This window comes from Pyxicephalus adspersus, chromosome 5 (genome assembly GCF_032062135.1).
Source record: "Pyxicephalus adspersus chromosome 5, UCB_Pads_2.0, whole genome shotgun sequence".
NCBI classification, from domain to species: Eukaryota; Metazoa; Chordata; class Amphibia; order Anura; family Pyxicephalidae; genus Pyxicephalus; species Pyxicephalus adspersus.
Genome location: NC_092862.1, coordinates 86,919,640 through 86,933,396, shown reverse-complemented (window position 1 = coordinate 86,933,396; position 13,757 = coordinate 86,919,640). Strand labels below are relative to the sequence as shown.

At 39.4% G+C, this 13,757-nt stretch overlaps 1 protein-coding gene across 1 annotated transcript in view; it reads left to right on the top strand.

Annotated features, from left to right (window-relative positions):
- SACM1L (SAC1 like phosphatidylinositide phosphatase) overlaps nt 1–13,757 on the top strand; it is a gene marked incomplete in the record, with an annotated part of 118,278 nt that overhangs the window by 88,965 nt on the left and 15,556 nt on the right. Inside the window, 2 exon segments of the mRNA XM_072412027.1 lie at nt 5,603–5,701; nt 10,133–10,271. Coding sequence (XP_072268128.1) covers nt 5,603–5,701; nt 10,133–10,271 — 238 coding nt within the window.

The window sequence follows — 13,757 nt, the reverse complement described above, 5'->3', positions numbered from 1 at the left end:
AGCTTACAGGAAGGGCAATAATCTTAGGAATTCCTAAAGTGCCAAGACCAGGAGGACACAATCCGGATCGGCAGCACGTAATCTACAGGGTCTTTTGAAGGTTTAAAGATCTGATACCCACAAGGCCTCCAACTCCAGCATGACTCCCGGAGGGGACCAGGAGAACTCAGACATGGATGAGGACAGGTCCCTGACAGAGGCTACACCACTGAAGATCAAACCTTCCAGACCCCTCACAGTAGACGAACTTGACTGGACTGGCTACTGATATTGAGGGAGCACTTTCAGCCGCCAATACAGAATTAAAAGCTGACTTGATTTCGCTCTGAAAAAGTGGAGAGAGCAGCGTGTGCTGGAACAAGGAGGGTCAAAGCAAAAGCACATTTTGAAAATATCGCTGATACTCATGCTGATCACCTATTGACCATACATCCACAACTTGAGGACTTGGACAGTTGAGGCAGGAGACAAAATATACATGTAAGGGGTATCCAAGAGTCAATTACTCCCAACAAGCTAGAGTCAGTGGTGCAAAACATCTTTAATATTATGCTTTATAGAGATCCTGAGGAAATCCAAAAGAAAACATAGTCTACTTTAATAGGCTTAAACTCAACTTGGCTGATTGTACACCAATTTCACACAATGTGAAGGGGTTGAATAAACCCAAGAAAAGATCTCTCCTAAAGATCTTAAAAGATCAGGTGCATCCTTCATTTTTTTTTGCAGGAGACGCACTTCAAATGACTTTTTTAAGCAGGCTTTCCACACAACAAACCCTAATGCTAAAATGAAAGGGGTCCCAATACTAGTCGGCAAAACGGCAGGTTTTGTAATGGAGAATGAACTAGCAAATTCAGAGGGATGTTTCCTTTTCTTGTGAGGGAAAATCCAAGGTAAAGAAATTACATTAGCTTATGTGTACTTGCCCAACACTGGACAAGTTTGTTCGAAAAATAGTCTCACTTTTAAATACTTTCGCCTCAGGTACAATAATATTACAAGACACATCAGATGGTAAATCTTTTATGCTGTATAAAGCACTGAAACGTATTAAACTAGCCCTGAGATCTTTACAACTAGGCACACATTATACCCAAGCAGCAAAGACTACACATTATTTGTATACTCATAATAAATACTTGCGAATAGATTACTTTTTTGTGATTCAAAAAGATCTCCCCCCCATCTCTAAATAGGATATTGGCATGATGGCTCATTACAATCATGCCCCTATCTTGCTGTCTCTGTCCTTGGGACAAGAGAGGAATAGCAAAACGTGAATGTGGAAGTTGAATCCAACACTGCTCACAGATATGTCTACCTCATCCCATATTGAAAATGTTTCACTGTCGACATCATCTCCTCCCACCACATCATTTACTGAAGCTCATTTAACCGGTTTACCAAAAAGTAAAGATGACCGATAATGTGCAAAATATCGTCCCATTTAATTGCTAAATGTGGACATAAAGACTCTGGCCAAGATGCTTGTGAATCTTGTTGTCCCCGTCTCAAATATTATAGGCATTATAAGTAAAGACCAAGTATTAAAGGGATGGACCAAGTAGATTTCATGCCGGGAAGGGAGGCCCAGGACAACACAACCAAAGCTATCAATGTCACACACTGGGTCAAAACATGCCAGAAAAAAGGTTTACTTCTGTCAACAGATGCCGAGTTGACAGAGTTGCCTGGGATTTCATGTTTGACACCCTGAGATATTTGGGTTTCAGCCCCTTGATGTTATCATGGGTTCAAGCTCTATATAACCTTCCAACAGCCAAAATTAAAACAAATCATCTATTGTCAGACCTGGTACATGTACAAAATGGTACACGTCAAGGGTGTTCTTTGTTGCCCCTCCTCTTTATAACCACTCTGGAGCCATTTTTACGCACTATTCTAAATTCTGCAGCTATCAAAGGATTTGACATAAAAGGAAAGGCATTCAAGGTGGCTGCCTTCGCAGATCTTCTGTTTTTCATTTCCTCTCCGCGAACCACCTTGCCTGCTCTTTCTGTTGAATTTGAGCAATTCCTTAACTTATCCCAATTCAAGAAAAACATGTCAGTCAGCAGCACTGAATGTCTCTTTGGAACAACCTGAAGTCCAGTCTCTTAGGGAATCTTTTCCTTTTTATTGGGAACACTGTATCACCTATAGGAATTAAATTGACCATCTCTCCTTAGGAGCTGTACAAATTTAATTACTTACCATTACTACAAAATATTCAAAAAGATCTTCACGTCTGGTCGAGCAAGTTTTTCATGGTTTGGAAGGGCTGCAATAGCTAAAATGAATATCCTGTACCATTTTCTTTATCTTTTCCAAGCTTACCTTAACAATGCTCAGGCTATTTTATCCGAATTTCTCTGGGACAATAGACGGCCAAGAATTAAATTCTTGGTGGTTACGAAAGCGAAAGAACATGGTGGAATGGGTTTTCTGGATTTAAAATTGTACTATTTGGTCTCTGGTTTAACCAGAGTAATCGATTGGAACTGCCATTACGAAAGTAGTGATTGGGTAAAACTAGAGTCTTCTTTTAGCACTAGCTCATTGGCTTTTTTGCCATGGTTATCTCCTTATCATGTACCAGTACCATTTAGCATTCATCCCTTGATCAGACCAACCTTGGCTACCTTCCACAAAATTATATTGTTTTCATTTGACAGATGTACCCGGGCCTTTGACTCTGTTTAAGGGTAATCTAGCGTTTCTTCTGAAGGTTTCCTGACAGACTGGACGAGTGATGTACCTCCTAAATTACTTGATTTTATACATCAGGGCAGGTCCTTGTTGTCTGAACTTGACGACAGTAATGTGTTCCCTCATAGTGGTCATATTTACAGTTGAGACACTTCATTGGGAAAGTTAATACGGAGTGGGATCTTTCCCATCCTTTTTTTCTATTTGAAAACATTTGTGTGGCTGGCATTCCTTTCCGCCATTCTATTTCTTTTCTGTATTTTTTCCTAACTCAACATCCAAACAATGAACCAGCACAGTTTAAGGGGAACTGGGAGACATCATTATCTCAATCTTTGAATGATGAGCAATGGGGAGAGGCCTGCCTGCTGACACATAAATGTTTAATCTGCACCAAAACTCAGGAAATCGTGTAAAAAATTCTTAATGGTATGCTACACAAATGGTTTCCTGAAACCTTAAATAAATGTTGGAGGTGCCAGAAGTGGATACCTTCCTGTATATTTAGTGTGAGTGTCCATCAATAAGTCATTATTGGAAACAGGTCACACATATTAGCAGGCAAATATCAGGCCACGACATTCCTTTTATGCCTCAGAACCGTCTACTACACATCCAAGATATGCCAATTAAACAGTACAAAAATTCCTTAACATACACTTATTGAATGCAGCTAAATGTATAATTCCATTATTTTGGAAATCATCCAATACTCCACCCATAAATTTGTGGCTCAAAAAAACGGTGAAATTTATGAGATGGAACAAGCTAGGGCAATAGCCTTTGACAAAAGTCCGAAATTCATGATATGTTGGAATGATTGGATCCTGTTTCAATACTCGGATACATAAAAAGTCTGAATATTGGTCGACGTGTTAATTTAGAATAGAAATTTTCTATTCTAAGAAAAAAAAAGATTTTTATTGTGACCATTGGGATTCATGTGGACTATAATATATGCATCTTTCCATATTGTCAGAACAATAGGCATTGAATGGACGATTAATATGATATTGTAACCCCCCCCTTTTTATTTTTATTTTTTTCCATGTTTGATTCTATGAAAATGCCATGTTATCCGGGCCTTTATTACATGATGTACATTTTATGCATATTTTTTTTACTTATTTTTCTTTTTTCGTATATTTATCTATTTTCTATTTTTCAAAACAAGCTGTAAAAGACAGGTGCCTACTTAGCCCTTTCTTGAGCCAATCAGTTTATTTATGCACTTCTTTGTAGCTTTATAACTATCTAAACTGTAGCAAAATACAAGATTAAAATCATATGTGACATCTTTATCTGCCAATGGATTTGAATTTTCTTTTCAGACCTTCCCTGTTAATTATGCATTGTAGCTTAATCACCTTCCTTCTCCAGCTTGTGACTAGACAGTGAAGTAACAGTGAATGAAGTTGATGAGTTTAGCCACAGTTTATTAAAGTAGGGTGATTGCACACAAATGTGTTGTGCTTGTTAAGGCTTTGCTGGATCCCCATTCCTTAAATAAAACAGGGTCTCCCTGTTTGTCATCCCATTGAGTGAAAACACCAGACTCCTACAAATTATATAATAATCTTAAGTATTTACTTTTGATACACACAGATATGTTATTAGATCATTTTTTCAATAAATATCATAACCGAAGATAATTTGTTAAACTAGTTTTCCACATCTACTCAAAGGACGTATTTGAAAATCAGATAGTGTTTTTGGTCACATTCAAATAAAAATACAGAACATTGTAAAGGTTTCACAAACTTTCATGCACCAATTTACAGAACACCACTGTGATAGATATTTTAGGTATATAAATGATAGAAGATAAAGCTTTAATTTAAAAGGCTAAAAAGCATGTGGGCAGGGCAAGTTATTCCTGAAAAGCATCAGCTGCAACATCTGGGTGGAACAAAATTTCTTTGATGCCATTTCACAAGTAATGATCAGTGCGCAATTTAGTGTACGATTCAGACATACCCAGGTCCCAGGAATACATTAACTGCCATGTAAAAGCGCAAGAATTCAGCACTTGTGCTGAGGTGAGAAGTGAATAAAGTTCTGCTTTAAATGCTTGTTTGATTGGAGGTTTAAAGCAATAAGTACAAATACATACCTATTCCTCGATCCTGTTGGCTTCCTTCTTTTCATCAGACTGTTTAAAACACCAGCAGTTGTAGCTCTGTGACATCATCATGCAAAACACAACACAACGTGGGCTTACCCATATTCTGTAGCATCAGACAACAAAAGATAGCGCTGGGTGAATGAGGTAAGTATTTGTACTTTTCCCACTCAGCTAAACAAGTTTTTAAGCCATGTAGCATGAAAGGGCCCCACTGTGTGGGTAAATTTAACATCAGCCAGAGGTTGGACTTTGAACAGATATGTTTTTTTTACCATTTTTTAAAAAAAAGGTACGAGTAATTAACGGGATTTTGGTGCCTGACCATTCATTTAAAGTATGCAATTAACTATTTTTTGGTATTTACTTGTATTGGCTTTACCTGTAAAAAAAAAAAAAAAAACTTTTGGACATCTAAAAATTCTAAGACTGCTGCTAGTCACCATTGTCTTGGATATTTATAGTTTATAGTGTTGCATTTCATTCCTCCCAAGGCAACTACATAAAAGGTTATGCAGTGAGATTTGGGGAGAGTGGAGACGCTGGGTTAGTTTAGATGATAATGAGACACTAAAAGAAGTGGTGAGAGATTTGACTTTCACATTAAATAAATGTACAGTAATGAGTGTATGGGGAAAATTGACTGCAAGTAAGCATTTAAAATATATTTTCCTCTTTTTTTAAATGGTGACAGGGTGCTTTAAAATTATTAATAATATTTGGTTAATTATTTCTTCACAATTTGTGTTTTGAATCTTTTTTAAATAGATATTTTGCATTTGATTTCCACAAAGAATGCAGCAGAATGCGTTGGGACCGCTTGCAGATTTTAGTGAATCAAGTTGCTGAAATACAAGATGACTTTGGGTAAGTTGTAATAGAAATTAAACATATCCATTAGATATGAACAGTCACCAAAATATAAAACTGACTATTACCCTGTATAAGAAGGCATATAAAGACACGTATAAGAGGATTTCCTTCTATTTCCTGGACATTGATAAAATAATTTCTTAACTTCGAATGCATTATGTGTAACTACAAATAATGTACATTCACAAATTAATCTAGCCATCTTGTACAAAGTTATTTGGTGCAATATTCTTCTGAAGTTAACCATCAGAAGATGGGTACATAAAGGGAGGGACATGGTTAACAACAATATTAAGATAGACTTTAACATTTAACATTTAAATATTGCTTAATTGCTACTAAGGGGGCCCAAAGCGTGTCAATAAAATATCCATCACACTATTGCATTATCAGCCTGAATCACTGATAGGACAGATCCATGCTTTTATGTTCTTGATATTGATTTCTTACCCTACTCATTTTTTACATATTAGGCAACATTTTTCCACACATACAAAGAAATCAAAACAAATATGTCCATAGGTTGTGCTTAATAAAGTGTAATGGCACATGGAATAAGTATTGAACACATGAAGAAAATGAGGTGCAAATAGGCATGGAAAGGTAAGAAACGTGCTGAAACATGCCAATATTTACAAAGCAATCCCGTATTAGTTTCAGTTACTATCAGCTGGTTCAGTCCTAATTGATGACCTAAAAAGATTTCTCATTACCAAGGTATCACACAAGAAGCATCTCATGATGGGTAAAAGCAAAGAGCTCTTTCAAGATCTTTCAACCTTATTCTTGCAACACATAACAAAGGCATTGGTTACAGAAGTATTTCTAAGCTTCTGAATGTTCCAGTGAGCACAGGAGACATTTTCTAGAAGTGGAAAGAACATAATTTCACCCTAAACCAGCCAGGACCAGGTGCTCCTCACAAGATTTCTTACAGAGGAGTCCAAACAATCAGAAGGGTTGTCAAAAAGCCAAGGGTCACTCGTGGAGAGCTTCAGAAAGACCTAGATGTCATTGCACACTCCATGTTTGGAGGAGAAATGTCACTGCACATCACCCCAAAAAACATCATACCAACAGTGAAGTTTATGGATGGTAACAACCTGGTGTGTAGCTGTTTTTGACCATATGGTACTAGCAGACTTGACATAAATGAAGGTAAGATGAATGGAGAAATGTACCGGGACATTCTTGATGAGAATCTGCTGCTATCTTCTAGGATGCTGAAGATCAAACGATTGTGACAAGACAAGGCTAGAATAGTCAATCACCCAACTTGAATCCATTTGAAAATTTATGGAAAGAACTGAAGATGAGTGATCATAGTAGAAGCCTTCTGAACTTTCAAGATTTGAAGACCATTTGTGTGGAACAATCACACCTGAACAATGCATGAGACTAGTTTTTTTCATATAGGAGGCATCTTGAAGCTATCTTTACCAAAAAAAGGTTTTTCAACTATGTTTTAAACAAATTTCAGTAAGCGTAATTAATACTTAGTCCCTGTGTTTATTATTATTATTAGTATTAAACAGGATTTATATAGCGTCAACATATTACGCAGCACTGTACATTAAATAGGTGAGGGAGTTTCACACACAATAGGATGGGCGATATGTAGTGGTGGGAAGTAGTGAGGGTTTAGCAGACAGAAGAAGATGGGTAGCAAGTTTGAAAAAATGGGTTTTGAGCGCTCTTTTAAATGAACAGAAAGTAGGAGCAAGCCGAATAGGACGAGGAAGACCATTCCAGAGAGTTGGAGCAGCTCTAGATACCAGGTCTAAAGTGTGTCCGGCTATGTGTGTGGGGCCATTGATGTGCTGTGTGAGTCCAAATGAGGAGGTAATGGAGAGCAGTTTGGCTGAGGAGGGAAGGTTGGGCTCATCCAGTGCAACATTAAAATCACCAAGGATTGGGGTGGGCAGGTCATGGGAAAGAATGTGTGGGAGCCAGGATGCAGTTATCCACAAATTGTGATACTGGGCCAGGGGGGCGGTAGACAACAGCAACAATGAGGGGTAAGGTGCTAAAGAGTCGGACAGAGTGGACTTCAAATGAAGTGAAAATGAGAGAGGGTGGGGTAGAAAGGACTCTGTATGTACAGTTAGGTGAGAGAAGGAGACCCACACCACCCCCAACTTTGTTGCCAGGTCTAGGGGTATGTGTAAAGCGCAGGCCTCCATAGGAGAGAGCAGCAGCAGAGGTAGAGTGAGAGGAGGAAAGCCAAGTTTCAGTGAGAGCAAGAAAGTTGAGAGACTTAGAAAGGAGAAGGTTGTGTATGGAGGATAATTTGTTGCCAACAGATCTGGCATTCCATAGACTGCCGGAGAGAGGTAAGGACTTATGGGTAGGGTGAATGGGGATGAGGTTAGGAGAAGGGAGTGTCTTACTGAGAGTGAATGGAAAGTAGAGGCTGTGTGGGGGACCAGGGTTGGGTGAGATGTCACCAGAGAGTATCAGTAAAGTAAAAAGGTGCAGAAGCACAGACAGAGAAATAAGGAGAGTGAAAGAACAGAGAGACAATGAGTTATCAGACTGGGGAGTACAGGGACTAGTGCCAACAAAGAGAGAGCAGGATGAATAATACATTTTACAGATAATTGGGAATCACATGCGTACAATAAACAATGTGGCAAACTGAAGTCCAAGAGAAGCAGTCCAATAATATGGGTTCAAGTGAGGCGTGTAAACTTGTTCCAGGAGTGAAGGATGATGATTCAGTCAGAGATGGTTTGATGAAATACCAGCTTAGAATGGTAGCAGCAGCAGCAGAGAATGTGTTGGAGTCAAAGTGGATAAATCAGTCCAAAGGCAGGAGGTAGAAGTTGTAGAGTAAAATAGTATGTCCAAATCTGTTCCAATTCCTGTGTCAATTCCCTGGATTAATTCCCATTGCACTTATAATTTGGGCACTTAGGATTTGGGGACATGACCAGGGTTCCAACGTGACCTTGCCTGTTGTTTAAATAGAAGTGCTTTGGGTTCTGATTAAGGATGGACTAATCAGAGTAACAAGGAATTTGGGATATCAGTTGAACCTGGGGAGGGGAGGGGTTGGCAGGGCAATAAATATCAATGTGCAATCAACTGGAACTAAAGCTGCGTACACACGTAAGATTTTTATCGCCCGATAATCGGCATCGGCCAGATATCGGGCGAAAATCTGCCGTGTGTACAGTCGGTGTCGTCCATCGTCCGAACGACCGTCCTGGCGGATCCACGGACGATGGACGACAACTGATCCTAATGAAAGGAAAGGGGGGAGAGCGCGCAGCAGGGTGCCGCTCCGTCGCTCTCCCCCTCCCCTCTCCATAGAGCAGAACGGTGCTGTATGTACAGCACCGTTCATGCATCGTGTAGTCCTTTGTCGTTGGAAAGGATCGTGAAAGATCCTTTCTAACGACAAAAATTGCACGTGTGTACGCGGCTTAAGGGATAGTGAACAGATAAATCTATGAGGAGATTAAAGTTGGTGCAATAAATTCATCTACCATGGGAGACGTACCATATACAATATCAGATGAGGGTTGCAGGGGAAAACAATTGCATATCAGATGAGGGTTGCAGGGGAAAACAATTGCAAACACAGTGCTGAGGTTTGGCAGAGTGGGAGACGTACCTGTAGAATTAAAGATAAATGAACATTAGTTGCAGGCAGATGAAGATGATGAATTCATTCAGCAGTGATGTTAGTAAAGAAGGATGACGATGATGATGATGATGATGGAATTCCCTGGAATAATTCCCATTGCACTTATAATTTGGGCACTTGAGATTTGGGCACGTGACCAGGGTCCCAACGTGACCTTGCCTGTTGTTTAAATACAACTGTGTTCTATTCCCCTTTATTACGCATAATTTATGGACCTATTTGTTTTGATTTCTTTGTATGTGTGGCATACTTGGGTTGTTAACGACATCTGGGTGTACATTTCATGTCAATAGCCCCATTAGAAAAATATTTACTGAGAAAAACGTTGACTTTTCAATACTTATTCCCTATGTGTGTGTGTGCATGTATGTACACACAGTGTTCTATCCTACCTAACCAGGTTGGGGGAAGCTATAGCCAGGAGGTCAAAAAGTGGGCAGGGCAATGCAACAAATCTAGTTTTTTGGCTGCTTTGTTCCAGCTTTGTAATTTCAGCCCCCCTAGTATGCAGAATTGTTCCATTGTCTTTCTATTATGCCCCAATTGTCCCTTATGACAGATGCCCCCTATTATGACTCCACTTCCTACAGTCACACTTTTTGTTAAGAGCGTAATCAGCAGTAATAGTGTACTCAATGTAGTGTGATAATTTAAACCTAAATGAAGTGCTAGGCTTTTCAGGAGTTTTCAAGTGGTCCTATGTGGTTACTGTAATGTAAGTGAAATTGTGAAAAATAATTATTGAAATTATTTATCTCTTTTCCTAAAACAAGCTACTTTTTAGTGGACTCAGAAGGGAAAGTGTTATTACAACAAGAAGGAATATTTAGAAGCAACTGCATGGACTGTTTGGATCGCACAAATGTTATTCAGAGTCTGTTAGCACATTGTTCTCTTCAAGCACAGTTACAGGTATGTTGACTATCTTTTCTTTATTTCATTTTAGTTATTAAAAAAATAAATTGTGTTAGGGCTATATACAGAATATATGCTAAAGAATTGCTAGAATTTATAGTAGTAGTAGCTACTAGGCACTCATATATGAGTACATATATTTTTTGTCAGGTAGTAATTATTCATTACAGTGAAAAGATTTATTACTGAAACAAAATTGTAGCCTGCATTCTTCCAGTCTATATACAGTATTTATCTGGTGTGGATGTGTATATATACAATGTCACAGTTGCTGATTTAAAATATAATTTATGTAAACAGTACCTAATAATTACTTTGCAACCTTTTCTTTTTATTAGTAAAGGCTCAGTTTGGCTTTCAAATGCATTCAATAGTGATTTTCAATAGGGTTTAATTTTTTTTTCATAAAGTTTAGATATAGCGTTTACAATGTAAGTCATATTTACCTACTATAGGGCATCTATTTAAAAAATAAAGTATTTGTTACATGCTAAGAACAAATCATGTGTTGGTTGAATAGCTCACTATTCGATTCGACCGCTATTCAAATTCGAACTCCATTAAAGTCAATAGGGAAAAATTTGGGTTGTTTTTCTGGACTGTGTAGAGCTTCTACAGCCTATAAATACATTTAAAAAGACATGTCAAGACTCCCCCAGCTCTGCACAACACTGTACAAGTAAAAAAAAAATAAGTATGTCTTTTTTCTGTTGCTGGCAAGGCCATTTTATGGAGCGGTCAAGGGAACATTCCGGATTTTTTACAGTCTCCGAGTAGAGGCAGAGAGGGGCAAGAGGGGGTTCCTCTAGTCCAAAAATTAGCCACCAGGTTTCACCGCTGCGTTACAAGCCATACACAGGCTTCAGAGTACAGGCAGAGGTCTCTGAGGGGGGTCTTTTAGTCAAAAAATTAGCCAGCTACACAGCTCTGTTATAAGTTACAAGTGACAGGTGGCAGAAGCAGGAGGAGGAGGCTGTGGGCACTGAGACAGAGCGAGGACCGCATGGGTAACTGGTATCTAGAGCTGGGTGTAGTGCATCATCAATGCCACCTAGATGGCTGTAATGCTATATTTAGGAATAAAGTACTGACAGGTGGCAACAGCAGAAGGAGGAGGTGGTGGGCCCTGAGACAGATCGTGAACAGCATTGATAACTGGCATCCAGAGCTGGGTACTGGGCAGGCGGCAGCAATACCAGCATGAGGAGGAGGCGGTGAGCCCTGAGAAGGAGCAAAGACGGCATTAGAGGTTAAGGCTATCACCTATATGGACAGTGTATAAGCTGTAGCTATTGGAGACATGAATGGATGAACGAGATTCCAATCTGTCCCTACCTACTATGTAGCGAAACCACATGAAACGCAACGGGTTTGGCGGAATCACCGGGAAAAGTACCCTGTTGAGCTTGAGACTAGTCTGGCATCTAGAGCTGGGTACTGGGCAGTGGGCAGGCGGCAGCAGTAACATCATGAGCAGGCGGCAGCAGCCCCCAGGATAAATGAGATTGCCACTGTCCCTACAGTGGGTGGTGGGCCCTGAGACGTAGTGTGGATGGCTGTGTTACTCCTCCTGCTCTTACTGCTGCATCAATTTTTATGGCTTTAGGGATATATAGCAAAGTGGGATCAGAACTATATATACAGAACTCTGTATTTTCTGTAGAGAAATATAGAATTTTTTATGGTCTTTTGGATCCATACCAGGTGCTAACAGAATTAAATATCTAGATTTTTGGGAGAGAAATTTTTATGGCTTTGGAAATATATATAGCAAAGTGGGATCAGAATTAAATATCTGTATTTTTTGGAGAGAGATACTGACGTTTTTATGGGTTTTAGGATAGATACCAAGAGCTATCATAGTAAAATATCTGTATTTTTTTTACAAAAATACAGAAATGTTTAGGTTTTTTGTGATAGATTGCAAGAGGTATCCTAAATTATACCTCTTGTAATATATCACAAAAGCCAGAAAAATGTCTATATTTATTCATAAAAAATACTGATATTTCATTCTGATTGCACTTAGTATCTATCCAAAAACCCATAAAATTTTCTTTATTTCTGTAAAAAAAAATACAGATATTTCATTCTAAACCCACTTGCTATCTATGTAACTGGCATAAAAAACTAGGCATAGAAAATAGACATAAAAACTGTATTTCTCTCTAAAACATACTGACATTTATTTATGAGTCATATTTAAATAACTGTATTTTTTGTAGAGAAATACATACATTTTTATGGCTTTTTTGATAGCAAGTTGGTGCCTGAATTAAATATCAGTATTTTTTTTTTACAGAAATACAGAAATTTTTCTGTTTATTTTGATAGATAGCAAGTGGTATGAACTAAATATTTGTATTTTTTTTTACAGAAATACAGAAATTTTTTATGACTTTTTGATAGCAAGTGGTATTAGAATTCAGCTTCAGCTGAAAAAAAGCCTGCATAGTTCGGCTTAGACGACCTCTACTGCTGCTTCCGCCACCCATGGCACTTAAAGCAGTTGTTTGGCTCCCATGGCTGGTGGAACTGCCATAGGGATCCCTGCTGCTGCTGCAGGCAGCCGGAAAGGCTGAGCACAAGTCCCTTACAAGCACTTCTTGGTAGTGCTGCATTTTAGGTCCCTTGTATTGGGGCAAGATCAGTTGTTGTATCTCAGGCTTGTAACGTGGATCCAGTAACGTAGCAATCTAATAGTTGTCAGTCTTTGTTTTTATGTGTTGTATGCGTGGATCTTTGGCCATGCACTCCTGCATGAAGGCTGTCATGTGGCTCAAACTACCCACAGCTGAGGTAATTCTGAACCCACACTCCTGTGGGTCAAACAGCAGCACAGAGTCATCCTCCTCCTCCTCCTCCGCCTGGTCTTGCCATCCACGGAACATGCCCCCTTGCGTTTGGGTGAATGGATGCCATGTACCCTCAATATCCTCCTCTGCCCCTTCTCCCTTGCCTGCAATGTCCTCCTCATCCTCTTCCATCTCCTACTCTTCCTGGATTAGTGGTAAACTATGCCTAGTAGGCACACATGTCCAAGATGATGTTTGAAACATCATCTCTTGATACAGCGTCCGCTCTGTGTCGTGTCCGAGATCCACCATCATCTGTTCCAGCAGGCATATGATGGGGATGGTGTCACTGACACAGGCCTGATCTCTTCTGATCATCCTGCTGGCCTCTTCAAAAGGTGACAATACAGTGCACAAGTCCTCAATTTGCAGCCATTCCGCAGGGCTGAAGAAAGGTAGTGTAGGTATACGCGTGAAACGAACAGACTCTGCCACAAAATCCACCACCGCTTTCTGTTGTTCAGCCAGCTGCTGCAGCATGTAAAAGGTGGAATTCCAACGTGTGGCCACATCACAAATTTACCAGTGCACTGGCAGGTTGAGATTTCGCTATAAATCCACCAATCTGGCACTGGCTGTGTATGACCGGCGGAAATGCGCTGACAACTTTCTGGCATTCAGTAACAGC